Source organism: Pieris napi, chromosome 15 (assembly GCF_905475465.1).
Source record: "Pieris napi chromosome 15, ilPieNapi1.2, whole genome shotgun sequence".
Taxonomy (NCBI): domain Eukaryota; kingdom Metazoa; phylum Arthropoda; class Insecta; order Lepidoptera; family Pieridae; genus Pieris; species Pieris napi.
Window position 1 is genome coordinate 10,525,329 of NC_062248.1, and position 24,103 is coordinate 10,549,431.

At 34.4% G+C, this 24,103-nt stretch overlaps 1 protein-coding gene and 1 non-coding gene across 8 annotated transcripts in view; one reads left to right on the forward strand and one right to left on the reverse strand.

The window, feature by feature from the left end:
- The window catches only part of LOC125056977 (protein kinase C and casein kinase substrate in neurons protein 2), a 100,748-nt gene that overhangs the window by 46,148 nt on the left and 30,497 nt on the right, over positions 1 to 24,103 (forward strand). For 2 of the 7 annotated variants that reach the window (XM_047660375.1, XM_047660370.1), the window contains exons 1-3: positions 4,456 to 4,577; positions 8,862 to 9,106; positions 18,552 to 18,700. In XM_047660375.1, the coding sequence (XP_047516331.1) occupies positions 4,507 to 4,577; positions 8,862 to 9,106; positions 18,552 to 18,700 (465 nt within the window). In that variant the 5' untranslated portion in view covers positions 4,456 to 4,506. Of the gene's footprint in view, positions 1 to 4,453; positions 4,578 to 8,861; positions 9,107 to 18,551; positions 18,701 to 24,103 lie in introns of those variants that run through there. The other 5 variants (XM_047660371.1, XM_047660372.1, XM_047660369.1 and 2 more) reach the window with 4 other exon arrangements.
- On the reverse strand, positions 23,350 to 23,433 carry Trnal-uaa. The gene has a single exon. It is a non-coding gene; the product is annotated as a tRNA-Leu (tRNA).

The following is a 24,103-nucleotide window of genomic DNA, read 5'->3' on the forward strand; positions in this document are numbered from 1 at the left end:
TAAACTTTTTAGCTTCTCAAAAGCATTTATTTTTAATAAAGTTTAGTGTTTAGCTTAGAGCAGTGTTGGCCTAGTGGCTTCAGCGTGCGAATCTCATTCCTGACGTCGTAGTTCATTTAGTATATTTTAGAATGAATGCCTGTATGCCTTACAGGCTAAGCCAAGCTAAACAAAAATTTAGAAGGTCAATATTAATCTATAAAAATAGGAAAAGTAAACATCGATCAAGTCATCTTTCAAAGTACTTTAAATAAATATTTAGAAAGTGATTTCTATTATCTACAAATTACCGGACGTTACGTGATATTTGTGGTATTTGAAATAGGCTTTGATCGCGCGCATGCGTATAATGAATATTAATTCTCATCTTACCACATTTTTGAGGTACAATATTTTATTTATTTATATTATTCACAAATATTGGTACCTCCATTATATTTACAAAAATAAAATAAAAATATATCATTGTCGCTACAACCTTTTCAGGTTTAGGCCTAAGATGTCTGTGACTGTTTCATGATCAGCCTCCTGTGCCTGACACACGCCATAGACTTTTTGGGTCTAAACCTAGCCACTAGGCCAACACTACTCAATTGATAAGATATAAGCTTGGACTAATCTTAGTCATTCATAATAAATTCTAAGGTGGGGCATGGCACGAAATAGGTTGGGAAACACTGGGGTAAACTGATTTAGAAAAAATTTCAACTCCGAAAAGACACCGATACATATTCCCAGATATGCTTATAATTTATTTATTTAGTTTTATATCATTACAATAGAAGTAAAAATAAATCAGTGTCGCTACAATCTTTTCAGGTCTGGGCCTCAGATTTCTGTATCTGTTTGATGATAATTGGTAAATTTGATTCGCCTACTGTGACACACGCCGTCAATTTTTTGGATCTAAGGCAACCCGGTTTACTCACGATGCTTTCCTGTATAGTTCGAGCGAATGATACACATAGACAGAAAGTCCATTGGTGCACAGCCGGGGATCGAACCTAAAGCCGGTTGCAGACCGAAAACTAAGCTATGCCAAGGCTAAACTAAGCTATGCCAAGCAAGCTAGGCTAAGCTAAGCTAGAAATAAATAGCGTGCACACCAACAGCTAAGCCAAAGCTCAGTCAGTGTGGCGAAGGATGTGCAAATGGTGTGCGGGGTAGCGGGAGGGGCTTAGCTTAGCTCGTGTAGCTGCGCATCGGCATACACAACTAACTTAGCTTCGCATATTTTAGTTAGCTCACATAGCTTAGTTCGCATAGTTTGCGGTCTGCACACAAGTATGGAAAACTGCGTCAGCTATGCGAGCTAAGCTAAACTAACTTAGCTTAGCTCTTGGTCTGCAACCCGTACAAGAGTCGTACGCTGAAACTATAGGCCAACACTGAACTATAAATATCATTTAGGAACACAATTACTGACACATTATTCTCATATGTTACCGTTACAATTTTAGAAATGCAAAACTCACAAGGTCATTGCCACCGTCCATATTCAATAAAGTAACGAAAATCTCCATTTGATAACACGCCTTATGCGAACGCTGAATCAGGCTTTACAAGGTCATCGAAGCCAGTTTTTCAGTACCAAAACAAGTAAGCTATAAGGTCCAAAATGGCGTGGCATATAATTTTTTTGGGGTATAATCATCATTTTGACTCATTTCGACGTTGAGTGTCCGCGTTGAAGGTTCAAAGTATCAATGTTCTTGAATAATGTGTTTGTGTGATGTGTGAAGAATCTCGGATAATTCTGTCGTCACGGGCTAAATATACGCGGTTTGCCGAAATTTAAGTGGGCTGTTTTGTGTAGCAGTTGGTTTTTATTTCGGGCTGGGAAGTGTATTAAAATATTAGCGACTTTAAAATGTAATATAACGTAGATGTTTCTCGTTTAAGGCTTTTGTCTTTTAAAGGAAATATAAAAGAAGAGTACTGGCCAGAATACTGATATTTTAATATCGTAATATTATTAGTATATAACATTTGATTTAAGTTTAAGGAATTAATTATTATGCTAGCTGGTCAATATATTCTTGTTGTAAAAAAAAATATAAACGATTTTAATTCTGTTTCGAGTATTATACTAAGTTAGTATAATTCTCGAAAAGGAATTAATCTAAGCGTACGATCAACCAGGCTCCAGAAGATAAAACACTCCTTATATGGAAATTGTATTCGTTTACAACAAACTCAAGGGAAATGAGAGAATCATCACTGAATAAATTCAAGACTCTCGTTAAACGTAAATTAATCAATAAAACTTTTTATAAATTTGACGATTATTTAAATGATTCTAATCATTGGGATTGATTTGCTTCAGTTCAAACAATTTGTTTGACTCAAAAGTTGACGATTAAAAAGAGTGGCGGAGAGTTTCTTACCAGTTCTTCTTGCTCTACTACTAATTTAGCTGTTTTGTGTGATGGTGTAAAAGTAAGGGGAATGTACGTGAAGATGTGTATTTAATAAGAAAAAAATCCTCAGTAGGTAGGTACTTCCTTTTCGTAATGGTGATAAAAATAAATATATTTCTATTCCAATTTTTTTAAAATGTTGAATAAATGTGAATAGAATCATCTTACCTTGGGCGCATTAAACACCTCTCCATTAACAATTTTTAAAGTTGAGAACCGTGAAATTGGTTTCGATTTAGGGCCAATTGGCTAAGATTAATAAACAATTTGAGTAAATTAAATCTCAATTAATTAACCTCGACTAATAACAGTTATCTGTTATGTTGTAAGTTTATTTATGACGGAACCTGATGTTTAAAATTCAGCCATTTATTCTTTAAAATGTCTAGTATTAGAAATTGGCTGAACTATAAGTCTGAGCGTCAAATTGTAATATGTATTGGTTTTTATCCAAGTAAGTGATGCACTTTTGACGTGTGTCTTCTTGTAGGTATGAGTTTCTAAATGGTTATCGTCACACAAGTGTTAATTGCGTTCATAGGAAGGAGTTACACAATATGTTTTATATACGAGTGAGACAGAGGCTGAACATTTTATGACAATTTAAGATTAATACGGGTTAATAAATAAGTTATTTTGTCGGATAAAATAATTTTAATTTAAATACCGGAGGCAGAATTTATTTATTTAACAGTTTATTGACAATCTACGGTTTTTTAAAGATAATATTAACAATTTGTAAATTAAAAAATATAGTCTAACGGATACACTATATATACGGAGAATAACTACTATACTAAAACGTTATGTACTTAAAACAATTAACTAATAGTTTGTGTAAGTGAGTGCGTCTTATTGTGATCTTTAAAATCCATTCGATTTCGATTTGCTTATCTCCTTCGAAAAGACGCGTTTGGAGATGATATGGAATGAGACGTGTCTTTATATAGATTTATTTGAGTAAGGGTCTGTTTCACAATGTACGGATAAGTTATACGTAAGTTCCAAATTAGCTATTCATTACTTATTGGTAGGATAAACACTATTGTTGCGTTTCACGACTGTTAGTTAGCGCTATTCGTTACATAAAGTCCATCATAAGTTATGAGTCCGATGAATGTCAAATAGCACAATTTATCTTCCAAATAATTTATGTGTTGCAAAGCTATTTGCTACTTTATCCATACATTGTGAAACAGACCCTAAGTCTATTATTATGAGCATAGTTTTTACTAAGATATACATATGAAACAGCTCAGTATGACAAGTTTTGTGATCGAGTACATTTATAAACAATTTAAGGCAATCAGTCTCTCTCACATTCTAGAAGTATTTGAGACCGTAAAGTTGGAATTATTAATTAAATAAGTTCGTCGTCGAATGGAATAACACGCTCACTTCATTTATAAATACCGATTTCTCTGCCGTTTAAAGAAACATCTTTCATTGACTTATGTTACGTAGGCCGACCGGTTGGTATGCGTGCGCGCACCCGTAACGCAACCCGTCTGGTTACCTGCTATCAATATTATCTTACGTACGTATTAAATTTAGCTGATATCATTGCGCGTGCGGTGCTTTTCATTTAAGTACTAGATTCTCAGACGCTAATTTATAGTATATTATATATATTCTCCAGCCACACACAGCTACTATGTGGAACTAGCTGCCCCCTGAATTTAAGGTCCTTAAGAAAAGAACGTACCTATTCTTAAAAGGCCGGCAACGCACTCGCGAGCCCTCTGACATTAAGTGTCCATGTGCGGCGGTATCACTTAACATTAGATGAGCCTCCTGCCCGTTTGCCCCTATTCTATAAAACTGTTTGAATCTGTGGAAAAACATAGCATAGTTTAATTTATCAATACGAACAAAACTTATTATAATATGTTAAATAAATCTACGTACATTACTAACGTGCACATACAGAATTATCATTTACGTAGACTAAACAAAAAACGCTGTGAATAATTCATATTAATTGTTCATCCGAGATTCTATACACATGCCCGAATACAGATATAGTGTCTTTAGTTCGTCGTCTGGTTTATCATAACTGAAATAGTCCCTAAGTGTTTGTGTGAATATGGCTAAACTATGCAAGAAACGCGGAAGACGTTGCCGAAGTAAAATGCATCATTTGATGCACACTTTAGGGTAAGTTATAACTAATAAATATAGTTTAAAAAAACTATAAAACACGCTTTTAAAGCACATCAAACTAAAAAGTGAAAAATAATTCCTAATTTAGGCTGAAAATGGTAATGAACAAAAAATACTGGTATTATTGTGAAAAAGGGTGGGTTGCTCGATAGACGAAAAATATGGCACAGAGCACCATTTTCAGCCTAAATTAGGAATTATTTTTCACTTTTTAGTTTGATGTGCTTTAAAAGCGCGTTTTATTGTTTTTTTAAACTATATTTATTTTCCACTTTTTAGTCCTAGCAGCAATACGTGTTGTTTCAATATAATCGTATTGCTTTGTGGACTTAAAAAAAATTTCATTGTTTTTTCGAGATAAACCTATTTTTTTTTACTTTTATAAATTATTATATTGTCGCTGGTTCTTTATAAGTGTACAAAGTTTGAATTAAATCTGTCCGTTTAAAGTGGGTCAAAATCGAGTCCGAAGGAGTCGGTTACATACATACATATTATATACATACAGGTGAAGCTAATATAAAGCGTGTAAAAATAAATCACAACTTCTTTTTCAGTAAAACTTACACATTTATAACAAACCCTTAAAGATTCATGTGGTATCTCGAATTGTTGCCGACATATGGAACCAGGCTAGAACACTTTAAGAAGTTGTCATTTGTTTGAGTTTAAGATATTTAATAATCAGGTTGATTGCCCCAACCTTTAAACTAAATATATACATTTCGTTTACCCTCTAGATATCCTGGGCATCCCATTTGTACCTCCAATGAACGCGTTTTTCCCAAAATATCGAGCATTCTGATAAACGAGCTAGGTCTGGATATCCATAGTTGCTCCCCCACACTTTAAAATTGTGAAACTATTTTTTTTTTGTGTTTTTTATGTTTGCCTATAAATGCTTGTCACATTGAATCTTGTATTTTACTTTTCGTGTGCCGAGCCTTGGCAAGCTTTTGTAAATAAATAAGATTGTGTATCTAAAGGTGTACTCTGATGATACAAAGCTATTCGTTATGATCTAATGGGTGATGCAATCGCATATCAAGGCAGGTGATGTCGGCTCATTATGTGATTAAATGTGATCTTTGAGATGTTTGCACTGGAGTAATTAAGACGCTGTTTTGCGGAATTTTAATCGTATCATTGAGAACGTGACTAATGTTTCGTTATGTGGTCGTAACAAGAGTTGATGTGGAAAATATTTTTTATAGGACTAATGTTTTTGATTGTTAACTCGTTGTTGCATTTATAATTTTAAAAAAAACATTTTATTTTTTCGATATAACTTTGTTTTTATTGTTTTATGATACAACATACCAAAATACATACAACCCCTAATTGTCACCCCTCTACGATCCACCCCTTTTTTATTATAGAAGATAGTTATTTTTTTTGAACTAAAAAAATGTTTCCTAGAAATACATGGCAAAACAACGTTTGCCGGGTCAGCTACTTATTATACAGTATAAAATCAGGTAATTGACTTGGTGGCCACGATCGGCCTTATCACTAACAAGCAATCTCTTTCAGACAACCCTAGTACGGGTAGTAGTCCCTTTTTTTAATACCAGCCGTCTTTTCTTTTTTATTACGTTTTCTTCTCGCCGCTCGAAGCCATGATTTCTTACTTCTCCTTTTTTTACTATACGTCTGTATCAATGGCATAATTTTGTTTATTACATTATGACATTCATACCCATGGGCGAGCTTTCTATCTTTTTTGAGTCTGCTGTGTGATCTCTATAAATGAAACAATATAAAATACACTACATCTTCTATATAAAACAACACGTCTTTATATGAAATAGCGAAAATTCTACGCTTCGCTGCTAGCGTATAGTAATTAAATTTTATTTCATGAATATAAAGCGTTTTTATTATTAAGAATGGATATTTCTTTTGTAAGACTACGGTCCGTATTTACGTCATTTGAACAATACACGCTCACATATTAATATGTCGCAGTGCAGTATGTGCTATTCAATATCTAATGTAACTAAGATAATAGAAGACTATAGAGTTTTTAAATATGTAGAAATCATGTCAAATATAAATGATAAGATATTCACAATTGTTCAAACCTCGTATGAACACGAATTATCTGCGTGTTTCGGAATTGTTTCGGGTTTTAGCTAACCATAACACTATGAAGATGTGGACATTTTCTACCTTACCAAAGAGGCGTGAGGAAATATTTTTAGAAGCGGGAAGACTTTCTCTATTTATTAGTATTAATTTCTTTTCTTTGAAATATTAAGTTGTCGTTGTCCAATGATAACTTCGTTTTTTTTTAAATATTTGTGTCCTTAACTTATGTTTTCTGTTTCGTATATTTTGTGCACGTAATGTCTTTTGGCTTTCTTCATATCTTTTATTAAATGGATATGTGTAGGTAGCTGTAAGATTACTTATAAATAAATAAAAGATTTTTGTGTACGAACAGAAATCGTTGCCTTAATATTTGACTTAATAAACATATTAATATCAGAAGTAAGGGTTGGCCTGGCGAAACCAGAACACAATATAAATTACTTATTTGGACATGAAAGATACCAAAATTGATATTTCGCTTTTGCCACTTCGAGCGTGCGACTCTCATCCTTGAGGTCATAGGTTCGATCTCCAGCTTTGCACCAATGGACTTTCTGTCTATGTGTGCATTTAACGTTCGCTCGAACGGAGAAGGAAAACATCGTGAGGAAACCGGCTTGCCTTAGACCCAAAAGTCGACGGCGTGTGTTAGACACTGATCACCGATTAGATTAACAAATGATACAGAATTCTGAGGCCTAGGCCTCAGAATTCTGTATCTGTTTCATGATCTCTGTTTGTATCTGTTTTAGGTTTGGACCTAAAAAGGTTGTAGCGCCACTAATTTTTTTTTATTTATTTAAAAAAACATTGTTTTAAAAATAACACAATATTAGTGATATGTCTATTGTCTATATCGACCTCGGCCTTCTCGAGGTCAGCAATAAGATTTTCCGAGACACGTCTTGCATTTTCTACGTGATTGATGGAGCCTTGAACTGTAGGTCAGTTTCATCGATACACCCGGAAGGATTAGCAGTTTATACTAAGGTTTGAAGGGAAGTTGTAAAAAACAAGGAAGATTTTGTACCGGACAAGTTGCTGTTACTGAACCGTTTGTGTCCCTCCCTGTACGTTCCTTTCTTATGCAAGTAGTATCGTATATTGAGAACATTTAACATACCCCAACCCAACCTTTTAAGGTCTGGGCCTTATATTTTGTATGTGTCGTGTTCATTTGTTTTTGAAGTTATAACTTCTTTTGGCGCGTTAGGGAAACATAGTGAGAGTAAATTTTTACGATGCGCGCGCACGCCGTCACAAAAAACCAACACCCTGAAGTTAGCATAGTTAATATTTTAAAATAAAAAATGACCATTTCTTTTATTGTGTAGAAATCATTATGAGATATTTATCTTACACGTTATTTAACTAGATTATGTCATAATAAAACGTTCTATTTATAAAATACTTTTTTCTATTGTTAGTGTAGTTTTTTTGACAAACGTAGAATAAGACGAAAGATAAAATTTTATAATCACTAGTAAATTTATAAAGGATAATGAAAAATTGGAATTTAAATTCCAAATAATTTTAATAATAATTTTCTATATTAATTTAGTGAGATCCTTGCGATTAGGTACTGTACAGAGATTTTATATTGGCTTCCAATTTGTTTAGCTTCAGTCTCAAGTCTCCATGTTGTTTTATATCCAGCTGATTTCGATTGTCCCCCTTAACAATCAAATTTGCCCCCCTGTGGGCCGTGAGCCTCATGAGAAACACTGCATTAGAAGTACTATTTCGAATTGGGTATATGAATGAACTTTTCCCTCCCTACAAGTTGAAGGCCGCTTCGATAGATGTCCTGTCTTCTATTGACCACCGAAAGTCATAGGTGTAGACGCTACCGTCATAATTTAATTGTAAGATGTCTTCAGGGTCATTCACCTATCCATGAATTTTCTAACACCTCGATTTCACCATTTCACCATTCACCATGCCTCCTGCTGATAGAGGACAAATCTTTATTTTTAATTTATTTTATTATTAGATGATTTTGACTGACTTTAACACAAAAACTTAAAATTTATCACATTATAATAATAAACAGTAGCCATACAATTTCCGTGTATTTCAAGTAATAACGTCGAGAAAAAATTCTTACCAACGTCTTGTACTACAGTACCATCTAAAGGTTATAATGATACATCAGTGTTACATATGTGTTATTTATTGTTACAGAGGGGCGGTGTGTGAGTGTCGCACCGCCATGTCGCACCACAGCGACGAACAAGCGATGCTATCGGTCACCTCTGACTCGTTCTGGGAGCCTGGTAACTACAAACGGACCACCAAGCGAGTGGATGATGGACACCGGCTCTGCAGTGAACTGCAAGGCCTGGTGCAGGAGCGAGCTGAAATAGAGAAGACATACGCCAAAAGCCTTCGAGGCTGGGCGAAGAAATGGAATGACCTTATTGAAAAAGGTTTGTACCTTCTGCTATATTAAATTCTACTCATTCATCAGAAATTTGTGTAATCCCGACCAAGTTCTAGTCATATATGTGTCGCAGATTCAACGCGATTAATAATTACTTTATTACTTAAACACAGTCAGTGCGCACGTCCGGCGCAGGCGCCGATCGGAAAGCAACTCTAGCATTTCACGACCGATTTTACGCACTGCTGACAAATTGACTTTGACAATTGACACATTGACATTTTACAACCTGTAAGATGTCTATAATATTGCGTAGTGTTGCCATTGTAATAAAACAAATTTCATCGTATTCTATTATAACCTAATCTCTGACATATATATATATTTTCTATTGCAAACTTAATTTATTTTAGGTTTTATTGGAATTAATTTTTGCAACATAATATACATAATTATGAGATATAACGCTTTGTGTACTACTATTAATCTATTCTAAAAAAAATTAGTTTGTTATGGGAGATCTGGGACCGACACGGGTATTTTTCACTTAAAAAGGTTCCCAAATCTTACACATTGAAGTTCATTGTTATAACGAATAAACACATTTTTTTTTAAATACATTATGTACTCAAGTAGTTCACCAGTATAATACTCTAAAGAGAACTAATCTAAGCGTACGACCAACCAGGCTCCAGTAGATAAACCACTCCTTATATGGAAATTGTATTCGTCTTTAAAACAAACTCCCAAGTAGTCCATTGAAAAGTTACATTTGGGGTTGCGTTTTTTAGAGGACGCAATTTTATTTATGGAACATGTAGGGGGGGTCAATACAAGCTTAACTCCAAGTTTGTGGGGTTGGCGTGCTTGTCCCCCGGCCGCCATCTTGGATAAAGGGGTCCAAAAACCATGTTTTTGGCTATATCTCCTGAACTATCCATCGTACATAAAACTTGCAAAGACACATTTTGTAGCAAATCGCTGTGTCTACGATTATGTCCATGTAACTTTTTATCATAAATCCAAAATTCAAAAAGTTATAAATAAAAAAGTGATAGCTAGCTACCATTCTAATAACTGATTGATAATATAATTATGTCGAAGATTACCATATCAATGGAATAGGCCTACTAGGAATACCAATAAGTAAAATTGTAGGAATAAAAAAAAAATAAAAAAAAATAAATTTGGAAAATTTGTTTAAAATAAACGAGAGATCTTAAAAGTAAGGTAAAACTGCTGTTTTGATCGGCTTGTCATGAGCATTGACGCAACTAGTCAACTTTAGAAATAGAAAATATTTTCACTTTTTTTACTTATAACTTTTTAAATTTTGGATTTATGATAAAAAGTTACATAAACATAATTGTAGGCACAGCGATTTGCTACAAAATGTGTCTTTACAAGTTAAATGTAGGATGGATAGTTTAGGAGATATAGCCAAAAACGTGGTTTTTGGACCCCTTTTTCCAAGATGGCGGCCGTGGGACAAGGGTGGCGACCCCACAAACTTGGTTTTAGCTTTACACTGACCCCCCCTACACATCAAAAAAATAAAATTGCGTCCTCTAAAAAACGCAAGGTTAGGCCTAAAAAATGTAACATTTCAATGGACTAAAGTGAAATTAAAGAATTATCACTGAATAAATTAAAAACTCTCGTTAAACGTCAATTAATCAATAAAGCTTTTTATACATTTGACGATTATTTTAATAATCCTCATCCTTGGGATTCATTTGCTCCAGTTCAAACAATTTGTGTGACTCGAAATTTGGCGATTCAAAGAGTGGCGTAGAGTTTCTTGCCAGTTTTTTTTCCCGGTCAAGGGCGTAGACTTGCGAACTGGTACTAAACGTAAATATTTTCCGTTGACGTTCATAAGTGTACATGTTTACCTATATGAATAAAGTTATTTTGAGTTTGAATATGAAACGAATCCCTTCTCCGACCGAAGTTTAAAGATTTATGGTATTGACCACTTTCACAATTGCTTTATACCTAAAGAAGTATTGAAAACAAGTAGATGCAAATTTTATAGCTCGGAAGTCAGTCACAATTGGAGAAACTCCCAGGTCAGGTGAACAATGTTTACTAACTTAACCTCACTTAATTCCTATATGGTATGTGTTACGTATGATAATCTAAACATATTACGTATATATTGAGGAGAATTGTTACTAAGAATAGAACATAAAAACAGATAATTAATATGAAAGTGAAAGGGATAGGAGTTTTATAATGCAAATAAAGTATTGATGTAAAAAGCTTTCTGTACCGGAAATAAATTATATTACTGTAATGTTGAACGTGCACTCACAAAGCAATATATGATAGTGTTTTATATGTACAAAATGTTGAAGGGATTGTACTGGGGCCATTGATTTGTATCTAAAGCTTTGAATGACCGGCTGTCCCTTATGGGCTCAGCTTCAGTGACGTAATCCTGGAATGCGTGTGGCTGTTCCTTCCCAGCTGATACTACCTACCTCTCCTACAAATTGGAACATTCAATTGTGCCGCGGGCGGGAGTTTGCGTGTACGTCAGAGAGGATATCTGTTCTCGTCGCCTCGGGACGCTTGAAGGAAGGGACCTATCCAACCTCTGGCTGCGCGTAGACTGCGATGACCATCTGCGATTGGCTTCCCAAAGAACAGAAATCCTCGGAGCAGTGAGGTCGCTCCTTGAAGCCTGCGTGCCTAGGAAAGTTCTGAGCTTCGGGAAGGAGCTAGGCTGGCTTAATTAGCCAGGACTTCGACACAACAGACCACATGAGCGTCTAGCGGAAATTGAGTCCACACTACAAACATACATGTTCCTTAGATGAGGTATTTTCAGCATCACTATCGATCGCTTTGATTTTGTAACACCTATTATTTTGAGGTGTGGCAGAGAAAGAATGAAAGTAGAATAAATGCCGTGGAAATGAGAGCGTTAAGAAGATGTGTAATGTAACATTGCGTAATAGGATAAGTAATAGTGAGATACGTGAGCAGTGGAAAAGAGTACGCAATGATGAGGATACGAAAGGGGGGTATGCTTAAATGGTTTGGCCATGTAGAATGGAAGAATGAGAAGCAGTTAACAAGTAGGATATACAAGGTATGCGTGGTTGGTGTCGGGTTGGGTAGGCCTTGTCGTATTAACCTGGATCAAATCCAGCAGGTACTAGAGAAGGGACAAGTTAAAAGTACTCATAGCCGACCAGCTTGCATGGTGAATGTCCAGAAAGTGGATGAGGCGAGTATGTCAGGATCTACGATCCTCCATGTGGTGAGGTCTTCCCCTTCGGGAAAAAGGCGTCATAATTCAAATTAATTATTTTGAACAGCATTCCGCCTCGGTCCACCGGTCTGCATTTGACATATATAATTATATATACAAAATGTGAGATTATTTTGTAACCGGGAGCATATTTTATACTCTCATTGCAATTCCGTCCTTACCAATACAAATAAAATTCCTCAATTTTCATAGTAAAAGCTGAAAACTGAAACCTAATATAACGCCGTGTCACTGATGCTTACATAAGTTGTTCGTGCCGTGTTTTGCGAAATGTCAAGGTCAGCTAATTTATATGCCTCACTGTCTACCCTCTGAATTGTCTACCTTCTGACGTAGGAACGAACTAAGTCATTGTTACCAATTGTGTCTTGAGTGTTAAAGTAAACTTGAAATAATATTATTTATAAGTAATCTTACAGCTACACATATCCATTTGTAAATATAGAAAGCCAAAACAGATTACATTATTAAACAAAATATACGAAGCAGAAAACATAAGTCAATTAAGTACATTAATAGATAACAAAAAGAAAACTGAAATTAAACAAAGTACAACTTAAATTTTACAGAAAAAAATAATTGTTACTTCTAATAAATAGAGTCAAAATCCTTTCGCTTCCCAAATATTTTCTCATATCCTCTTTGGCAAGTTGGAAAATGTACACATCTTCATAATTTGTGTTATATATATATACTACCAGACCGGCCAAGCGTTGCTGTGGCTAAGGTTTTTGTTATATTACATAGTAGCAAACTATTCAAAGGAAACGGCAGGAAACCAACAGCCATGGTGATCATCATGCTGGTGGCTATGCCATTAAATTGTAGCTTATGTGAAACGTTGGCACATTCAACACAGCGCCATCTGTTAGAATTGTGTCAAATAATAAACAAATAATTTGCAATAAAATAATATTGCGAGTATAAATTGTTAGTATAAATCCTATCTTTTAAGTTAGATCAAACTGCACACGGTGTGCAAATTTGATTGATATCGGTTCTGTAGTTTAGGAGTCCATAGCGGACAAACAACGTGACACGTAATTTATATATACATATTAAGATTATTAGTCGCTTATATAGTTAACTACGCATCGGCGAATTACGCAGATAACGTCGTACGAGGCACATGAATATCTTGTCGCATACGGGAGATATAAAAAAATAATGACAGCAAATAGGCCATAATAACGGCCCATTAAGATTTGTTGCCTTTATCTTGTGTAAAGAATTATAGATTAAACGGAGATCTAACTAGCTAACTATGAACGATGTCATTGTAAAAGAAAATTATAAGTAAAATTTTTCTTACTGCAATCAAAGACCTCTAAAGGGCCGTTTGAACGATGAGCTTTCCCACCCCAGAACGGCTCAGGCGCCGGGGCTGTATGGAATGTTGAGTAGGACAACTGAATATAATGCTGGAATTCCTAAGTCCTTATCGCCTATCAATAGATTGCACTATCTTAATTCATTGAGATAGCGTTCTAAGTAAACCAGGTGACATTATCATGAGAATCTAAGGAGTAATATATTGATCCCATATCAGACTTTTTTGTCACGACATATATACTATCTTAGACCGTTAACTAAAGCACTCGTGAGATAAACCTGAAAAATTCCAAAAATCCTTCAGGAAAGGGTTCAGAGCAATTTAGTTTATATGATTAGATTTCTCGTGAGATTTGTTTATTATTAAAATTAATACAGATATAATGTTTCAACTGTTTTATAAACACAAATATCATAAATTAAATCTTTGATTTTCTTATTCGGTGATTACGTCATCAGTAATTATTTACTTTTGCTCACAAGAAGGGTGGGGGGGAAGGTATAAATTACAGTAAATCTGCTTACGTAATACTTGAACAGCCCCTTTCCCCTGTTCTTAAAAAAATATAAATGTCCCAAACAATCCTTTGGAAAAGTAATTGATTAAAAAAATATGGTTGCTCTAGTTTTAATTGAAGCAAGTGTGTCATCCGTTGTTCCGTATTAAACTTTATCAAACTATAAAGCAATGTAGCGATAATGAGATTATCACTTAATTAAAAGCAAGCGATTAACACAGTAGCGGATGCGTTGATCTCTGATAATTTCTATCGTAAACTGCACTGTTCAATTAGCGATTTCCTCACCATATAAGGCACCAACTTTGCTTTATAAACACGATACCGGATTTATATTTACATCTTTATTTTTGTTTAAAGTAGTAAAAAAAATCAACAAACACTTTTACGAAAAACGAGCGCCAAAGGGAATGTACGTTTTAAGGTTGATTTCAATTATTTAAATGATAAATGATATACAATTTTTATCGTGATATCAAAATGAAAATTTGTATCTGTAAATCAAGTTTTAACTCTGCTTTCGATAGTTGAATAATGGAAGGTCAACGACCTTTGGCCGATGATAAAAAGCCTACCGATACTCTTATATAAGTGTTGAATAAGCTAATATATTCGAAGTGCTTGTGTAATGCACGATAAATATTTAACACGACGCCCTCACGTATTTGTTTGGTGAAATTGAATTGCGTTTAACAAGGACTTTATCACTTTAAGGTATTTCACTCATATTGCGCTGTGTCCAGATACGTGAAATTTATGTTCAATTGTATTGTTTTTTTTAAAATTGTGTTTTATTGGTTTGGGTAAACTAAAGATTTTCGTTATTGAATGAATGAAGCCGTTATATCAAACAACGCAGTTCTAACACTCAATAAATATTGAATTTATATATTTTGATATTTAATATTATAATAAATTTACTTAATCTTCCTTGATGTTTGTTTATCTTCTGACATAGGCCTCCTCCAGATTTTTCCACTGTAGTCTGTCCTGGGCTGTCCTTCTCCATAGAGGGCCTTGCTGCTTCTTTTTTAAGATCGTCTTCCCATTGCATCAAAGGTCGTCCTCGGTTTCTTTTTGTCGTTTTCGTGTTGTCTTGGATACATTCTACAATATCTTTATTTCAGAAATAAAGTAGATGTTTATTTCGATTAATTAATAATAATAAAAGCCTTTTTCTGTCTGTTTTTTGCCACTCTCTACCATGTGCCACCTGTTGTTTCATTAATTTGGTCTATCCACCTTCTAAATTGTCTTCCTCTTTTGTGTTTCTATTACCTTGGGCACCTGTTTAATACTTTGTTGCTCCACTTTCCTCTAGCCCCGCTCATTTCTTTGCTACCTTAGTTATTCTTCTTAATGATATATTCTTTATTTGATTTATTCTTATGGTAGGGAATAGAGAACATAGCGTTTATTTAGATATCAAATAACAGTTTTAGAGAGCTTTTTGAAATACCCTTTTCACAGCCGGGCATTAAAACGTTTAATAGTTTTTCTGAGAATTACAATTCTTATGATATATCCCCCTTGTTATGTAATTTATGTGGACACAATTTGATTTAACAATTACCGTGCGTGGACGTGAAGAAAGCTATCGAAACTAAAAGTAAGATTTCCACTAATTGTATTCAACGCATGAGCCACGAATTCGACACGTACCTTATTCGAATCGAAAATCGAAAGTATTTAACAATACACACGTACGTAATTTATTAAATGAATAGTTTTTATTTTAGTATATAGAACATTTATTATTATTAGTTTTGATGTTGTTTCTGCACTGGGTATCTCCACGATTGATTATTATATCTTTAGTGGTCGTTTAAAAGGTGTTAAATAAAAGTATGCTCACCCATTCAAAAGCACAAATCTATTCTGCTTTCATTAGTTACGAGAACCTCAAAATCAGGACTGTCAAAGAGGAGATCAAGACCTGAAGTATGAAATACAGAAAAAGGCTAGAAATACATCCTAATAAGCTTGCCACGCAACTAACTATACCGGACCTAATAAATAGGCTTAAAAGGCGACGAATCCTAAGTCTTGATAGACACGGTTGAAAGAGAGGAGCAGTCTCGATGGAGATGTTGCTCTGAACGCCTAACAGCTCTCAACACATCTGCTCATAGTCTAGCTGACTGATTGCAAGATAAAGACTTATATAAAAAAAAAGTTTTGATGTTGAGATTTTTTTATATCACTTATTTATAAACGAAAGTGTAGGCCTTTTGGGAGATAAGTATGATAATAGGGTCCTTCAAGAAAAGAGCTTACCTATTCTTAAAAGGCTGGCAACGCACTCGCGAGCCCTCTGGCATGGGCGGCGGTATCACTTAACATCAGGTGAGCCTCCTCCCCGTTTGCCCCCTGTTCTATAAAAACAAACCGAATTTTCAATTCACCTCGTTCGTTATGTAGAAATAGTCACTCGAAACGTTAAGTTAGGTAAATATAATATTGACTTATAGTATTATAAAAATCACAGACGAAAATAAGATTTTACCTACTCTGCCATCGCATATAAGGCATCGCATTTGCTATCGGTCGGATTTCATTCATATTACCTCCATTTATATTTTCCGTCTTAAATAAAATTGTATAATTAAATCAAACTCAATTCTCGGTAAGAGCTATTGTCAAGGATACATTGTATCTCGAAAATTCGGTGATAAATGGTTTACTAAAGGAATAAATTTAATTTTCACGTACATATCTACAATACTGAAATGTATGGGATTAACGATAATACACGTAGCGATGTTTGTGTATTGTGGGTCACCCAGAGGTTAATCTTGCGATTACCTTGACTAAAGTCTAATAAACAACTACAAAACAATACTGCGTACCTCATTACCAGAAGTTTTTATCTTGTGACGAACTGAAACACGAGAGCTGGGAATATAATAAATGGAGCGTTCCATTCCTTAATAAGCCAAGATATCTCAAATGAGGCTGGACTGGCCAGACATAGGGGAGTGCTTATCTATTTACATACCGCAGTGAATTTTGGGTGTGGCAGAGAAAGAATGAAACAATAAATGCCGTGGAAATGAGAGCGTGATAGGATAAGTAATAGTGAGATACGCGTGTGGGTTAAAAGAGGATGTAATGATGAGGATACGAAAGGAAATGTTTAGGTGGTTTGGCCATGTAGAATGGAAGAATGAGAAGCAGTTAACTAGTTCTAAGTACTAAGGTAAGCGTGGATAGTGTCGGGTTGGGTAGGCCTTGTCGGACAAACCTGGACCAAATCCAGGAGGTACTAGAGAAGGGACAAGTTATAAGTACTCATAACCGACCAGCATGCATGATGAATAGATGAATCAAAGGAGGTATGTAGGGTACCGTAGCAAATGGAGATCCGTGGCCTTTCCCTAACTCCTCGGGAAGTAGGCGTGAACAGTTTTGTGTAATTCGTTATTTTTTTTATTGACAACAATTAAAGAAACCAAAAAAAAGGAACTGTTTTTTAGGATAAGTGATATAATACCTTTTTAATTTTCTATTCGACGTATTTAGGAAGCAATATTTCAGTTGCTATTTTATATCTCATTATATATCTTTGTATTTAGGTGAACATTGGTATTGCATATACAATGTCATTACTATGTTATTAGCGGAGATTAAATCTAGATTCGCCCGGAATCCAATGAGAGCTCTGAAGACCTTTAAGGTCAAAGTGAGGTCGAGGTCGCGGAAGTGTACTAGCATTGGCAGTGTATTTAGTGGAAATGAGCTAAACAGATTTTGTATCTGTATTCATTATTTTAGTTTAACATTTAATATTAAATAAATTTATTTCTTTGTAATGGTTGTACGGTGTTCGTAAAGTATAATTTAGCAATTTAAATAAATTAATAATAAATGTTGATGTGCATGTGTCGTAATTTTTTAATTTGAACCCAATAATGGATTTAAAATTTTACCCTCCACTAGTCTACCACGATTACGATAAATAAATAAAATATCTTTATATTTATCTTTGAGTGTTTCTTGAGGCAGTTCTTCTCCGCGCACCTCTACTACGTGGAATCTGCTGCCCTCTGAAGTAATTCCGAACCAATTCGACTTAAGGTCCTTCAAGAAAAGAGCGTACCAATTCTTTAAAGGTCGGCAACGCACTTGCGAGCCTTTTGGCAATATGAGTGTCCGTAGGGGGCAGTATCACTTAACATCATTGGAGTCTCTCCGTTTACCTACTGTTACATAAAGAATAAATATCATTAATAAAAATGTATTTATTAGACTCGAAAATGTCCCAATTGGTATTTAGCGGTTGTAGTCACAAAGAACTTAAAAAAATATAATAAAATAAAAATCAGTGGTACCTATAACGTTATTTAATTTATTAAAAGGACCGGAGTATGGCACGATGGAGGCGGCGTGGAAGGGTGGTATGGTGGAAGCCGAACGGCTGTCAGACCTCCACCTCAGCGTGAGGGACCGGCTCGTCAACGACGTCATGGCACAGATCAAGAACTGGCAAAAGGACACGTATCACAAGGTCAGTTTAACTAAAAAATTGGGAATTTATTCCTGCGTAACCTTAATATGACTTGTTTTAAGACGTCGGCTGTGTACCAATAGGGTTTTGGTTTCTATATGTCCAGTTAAAAGTAGCGCCTTAAAATCGAAATCTTAAACCAAAAAATAGATAACGTATGTCAGGCCGAGCGAATGTATGTATCATCCATTGTAGAGTATCAGCTAAATGGGCATCTTCTAGACATCAAAATGATTTACATTTACTGCCAGTTCTCAAATCAAGGGTGTAGAACGGAAGAGAAGAACTGGCAAACTCTCCGCCACTCTTTTTAATTGCCAAGTGTTTTGTTTTACACGACGTTTGTAAGGAGCTGCAACCATTACACCATGTTCCACATGACATTTTAAGTAATAAATAATAATAAAATAAAGATAAAACAAAGATTTGTCCTCTATTAGCAGGAGGCATAATAAATAAATAAATAGGAGCACGCACTTAAATTCTCGTGGGAACAACACGCAAATACATAGTCGAAAATAATTATATATGTATTACATTTCCTAATTACATACTACAATTCAACCTGTCTTATGTTTTTTTTTTAAATATTTATAATAATAATATGTTAGTATTTATACCGAGAATTGATTTTAATTTGAATTCTCATTAGGTAGGTCTTACATACAAACAGACTTTGTAAAGGCAAGTAGGAAGCTATTTAATGTAATGTGTGTGTGAATGAGGTTTACGTGAGTTCTTAGGCTTCTTAGTTATTTCAACAAGACATACTTATGTTAACAACTAACGCAGTTACCTGTACACTGTACAGTGAATTATTATTTTGAATAAAAAATAAATACATCGGTAGCGCTCAGATTTCTGAATTATTTGTCAATCTAATAGGCAAGTAGGTGTCGAGGTGTTTGTGTCTAAGTCAAACCAGTTTCCTCACGATGTTTTCTTTACCGTTCGAGCGATTGTTAAATGACACAGAGAGTCCATTAGTGCACAGCCGGGGATCGAACCTACGATTTCAGGGAGTCGCAACTGAAGCCACACCAAGATATAGATATAATTTAATTGATGATTAAAATGGCAGATAACGGAAGGTATAGCTTATTATATTAAAATACCCGTCAGCTCAAAGCAATGAATAAGTAATAAGTTGTCGTTAATAGTCAAGGATGATGTAATTAATATTTGAAACGCAAATGCATTGTCTTTGAGATTCTATTCATGTTAATATTTATAAGTGGCTGTACTCATTTCTATTTCTGTACTGCAATACAATTGCGAGAGTTGCAATATGAAGTAAATAAATAAAATATAATAATTTAAAATTGCGTTTAGCACTGGAGTAAGTAAGTAAAAGAAAACAGGGAAGATGGTTGGTTAAATGGTATTAAATAGCAAAAAATGATTGATACAAACAGAAAATAAAGAGAGAGCCTAGAGGAGGCCCTCATACTCCAATAAGGGGTTCATGCGAGATAAGCATGATAATTAATGAATTAAATAAAAATAAAAATAAAGTTTTTATTCATTTGACAACATTTAATTATGTGTAAGATTTGGGAACTCTTTTAAGTAAAAAATACCTGAAGTATTTTATTTTAGTTGTTTAGTATATGTGTATTCCTTTATTGCCTATTGTTTTGTGTAACTGCCGTGTGGTAGACATTGTTAACGGTCTAAGTGCAGTTAAATATTATTTTTTTATATTATCTTACATAATATATTTCATCATATAATAATATATAATGTTATTTGACTCGTTAATCAAATATTTTTCTTAATTAAACAAAATAAAATGGTAACAAACAATATTAAATAATTAAATGTCTTAATTAGTTTATTTATATAAAAAGTTTTAGAAAAATGCCCCATGAGACTGCGCAAATTCGAGCTACTAGTAATAATATATTTAATCTATTTGTGCGTATTTTTTATATACAGTGGTTATTTGCAGAGGGTCTAAATTACATTTAGCGTCACGCAAAGCGCTCCTACGGCTTTCTGCAATTTGATAATGGATTATCATAATGCTATTAAAGTTAACCCTTCCTAATAACTTAACACTTTGCGTGATAACTTTTTCTAACCCCTTTTCACCCATTATATGTAGGCAACTCTAACGTTAGATTGGTATTATATATACCTATTACCTATATGGCGACTTTCACCGGTATAATACTCGACACAGAACTAATTTGAGCGTACGACCAACCAGGCTCCAGAAGATAAACCACTCCTTATATGGAAATTGTATTCGTTTTATAACAAACTCCCAAGCGAAATTAGAGAATCACTGAATGAATTCAAACCTCTCGTTAAATGTAAAGTTTTTATAAATTTGACTATTTAAATGGTCCTAATCCTTGGGGTTGATTTTCTCCAGTTCAAACAATTTGACTGGACTCCATTTTTAATATGACACATAAATTAGCGATTAAAAAGAGTGGTGAAGAATTTCCTGCCAGTTCTACTTGCCCGCTCTACGCCCTTGCGAACTGGTAGTGAATGTAAATATAGAATCAATTTACCATACTTTCTGTTGACGTTCATAAGTGTACTGGGTTACCTATATGAATAAAGTTATTTTGAGTTTGAGTATATATAATATATACTATGTATATAACACGTGCGCGATAAGTTGGGACCTTCTAGGAATGTGGCTCCCCGCCCGCTGCCCCTGAACTTCCCTGATGGCGCCCGTATTGTACCGTTCGCATCGCAAGTTTTTTACTAGGATTTTTAGTCTCCTTTTAGTTTCGTTTGTGTTATTGTTTTGTTGTTGTAGTTTTTGTTGTTATAGTTCTTGTTAAGTTTTTTTTTGTTATCATTATGAAGGGTAAACCTTTACATAGCGGAGAAAGAAACCTCGTACTAAAAGTGTTAAGAGTTTTTTGAAAACGAAAAACGGAACAAACAGTTTTGTGTACCTGTTGACCAGGTAGTAAAAAGAACATGTATGGTAACGGAATATCGAAAACCACGTTGATGAGAATAAAAAAGGAAGCCAAGCGCTTACAAAATACTTTACCTTCCTTCATTTACAAAACGTTACCTTCCTTCACTTTCTGTGATACATAATTAAATAGTATATTATATTATACTATTGTATTCAAATAGTGTAAAAATTAATAAAGATTAGATAAAAAGCAGCATCATCCCTGAATAACATAATAAATTAGGTTAAAAAAAAACAAGGACGAAGCCGCGACGGCTGCTCGTTGTGTTCGCTTTTTTGCGGACGGTACAAACACGCCACTGTGACGTCACCGCGCTCAGGTCCAAACTTATCGCGCACGGGTTGTATATCTATATCCCTCTTGCCTGAAAACCCACGAATGAAACTCAATCACAACATCTTTGTTATCGATTGCCAACCTTCAATTAGGCTATCGAAGACTGATGTATTCCAATAACATAAAAAGCTATGAAATTTGAAAGGTTTTATTTAGAGCTCTTCTGATCGGAGGGTATTGTATTATATTGTCTTTTATTAACATAACTTTTACACATTTAAAGAAAACACTTTTTTACCGGATTGAAGTTATGTATGCTTCGAGGTGCTTTAAATAATAGATGATTTTATTTTGACTCTATATTAACCACTCGCATACAACAATAGAATATAAGCTAAATAATGAAATGTTAATTGCTATTAAACGGATGAATGCAATATAACAGTTGAAGAGAGTGCCTGCGTCTGGCTATACTCTCGGGGCGTAACTGACGATTTAGGAAATCGCCACGCTTATAAAACTAAGAAAGCCTGAGTGAGCAAAATTTACACAGATACTATTAATTCCTTAAACATGTTATCAACAAGTCTAGACTCTGTCTCTGTACTCTGTCATTCGGTATTCCGTACACGACCTATCATTGAGATGCGACGTTTCACGTTGTACTGAAGTTTAGTAAAACTATAACAATGAATATATTAATAAATAACTGTGCATTTTATACGTTTTTTATATACAAACTAGCTGACCCGGTAAACTTTTTGCCTTGTATATTAGGAAACATCTATCATCTACTATAATAAAAAATAGGGGTTGATCGTAGAGGAGTAAAAATTAAGGGTTGTATGTATTTTTGTATGCCGTATCATAAAAAAATATAAACAAATTTGGTATGGACACCCCTTATCACTTAGGGGTTTGAAATATAGATAGTAGCCGATCCTCAGACATACTGAATATGCCTAAAAAAATCATAAGAATCGATCGAGCCGTTTCGGAGGAGTATGGGAACAAACATTGTGACACGAGAATTTTTTTATAGAGAAATTGAGATTATGTATTATTTATTTCATGATAATGACAATTTAATATAAAACAGATGTTTCTAGCTAAATAATTATGAAATTCCAATTTAATTTCCAAACAAAACGAACGCAATAAACCCGGTGTGTATCATTATAGCGTAATTTCGTTATGTGTGGTGATTTTAAATTATTACGACTCGCTGATTCGCTTAATGCATATTTAATTTAAGTCGAATTGCTATGTTGTTTATTTTTTTATTTATTGTTATGTAAAATAAAACTTGTATAAACATTGAATCAGAATTTTTTCAGTTAAAATATATTTTGGTGTAGGATAGATTTTTTTATATAATAATAAATGCTTAAAATAAAATAAAAAAGGTGTTTACACTTTTGTCAGGTGTGGGGTTCGAACCCACGCTCCCTCTCGGGAACCAGAGCTTAAATCTGGCGCCTTAGACCACTCGGCCAACCTGACTTATCGGTATTTCTTGAATATATTAAGTGGTAGGTGCCAGTGTCCTTTTATTTCTTAACTACTGACTCAACCTGGTTTTGCTCGTAGGTTAACAAATGTAAATTTCATTTAGATCAATAAGTATAATCCAAAAAAGGTTTAAATTGAATGAAAAACTAAAGGATATATGTTACATTACCAAATTTTTGGGCGTTGCGTACAGTAAGAAGTAAGAACGCAATAATTATTTTAAAAAAAACTATTCACAATCGAACTTAAGAATCAAATCCTTTTCGACAAACGGAATATTTTTTTTTTGTAACAGGAGGCAAACGGGCAGGAGTCCCTGCCAGTCACTTAACCTGATGTTAAGTGATACCACTGCCCATGGACCACTCACATTGCCAGAAGACTCACAGTGCCGGAATTATAAGAATCGGTACGCTTATTCCTTGAAGGACCCTAAGCCGAATTGGTCCGGAAATACTTCAGTGGGCAGCTGGTTCTGCATAGACGTGGTTCGCGGCTGTATTAATAAACTCTCAATTATAATGATTTTAATGAGGTACTTTTCGGCATTTAATTTTGACATCATAGTTTGCCAACGATTACAACTGTTTGCTATGTAAACACAATTTTCCGCATAGCATACTAAATTATAGTTAAACTGCGCAACTCTTATCAATGTTTG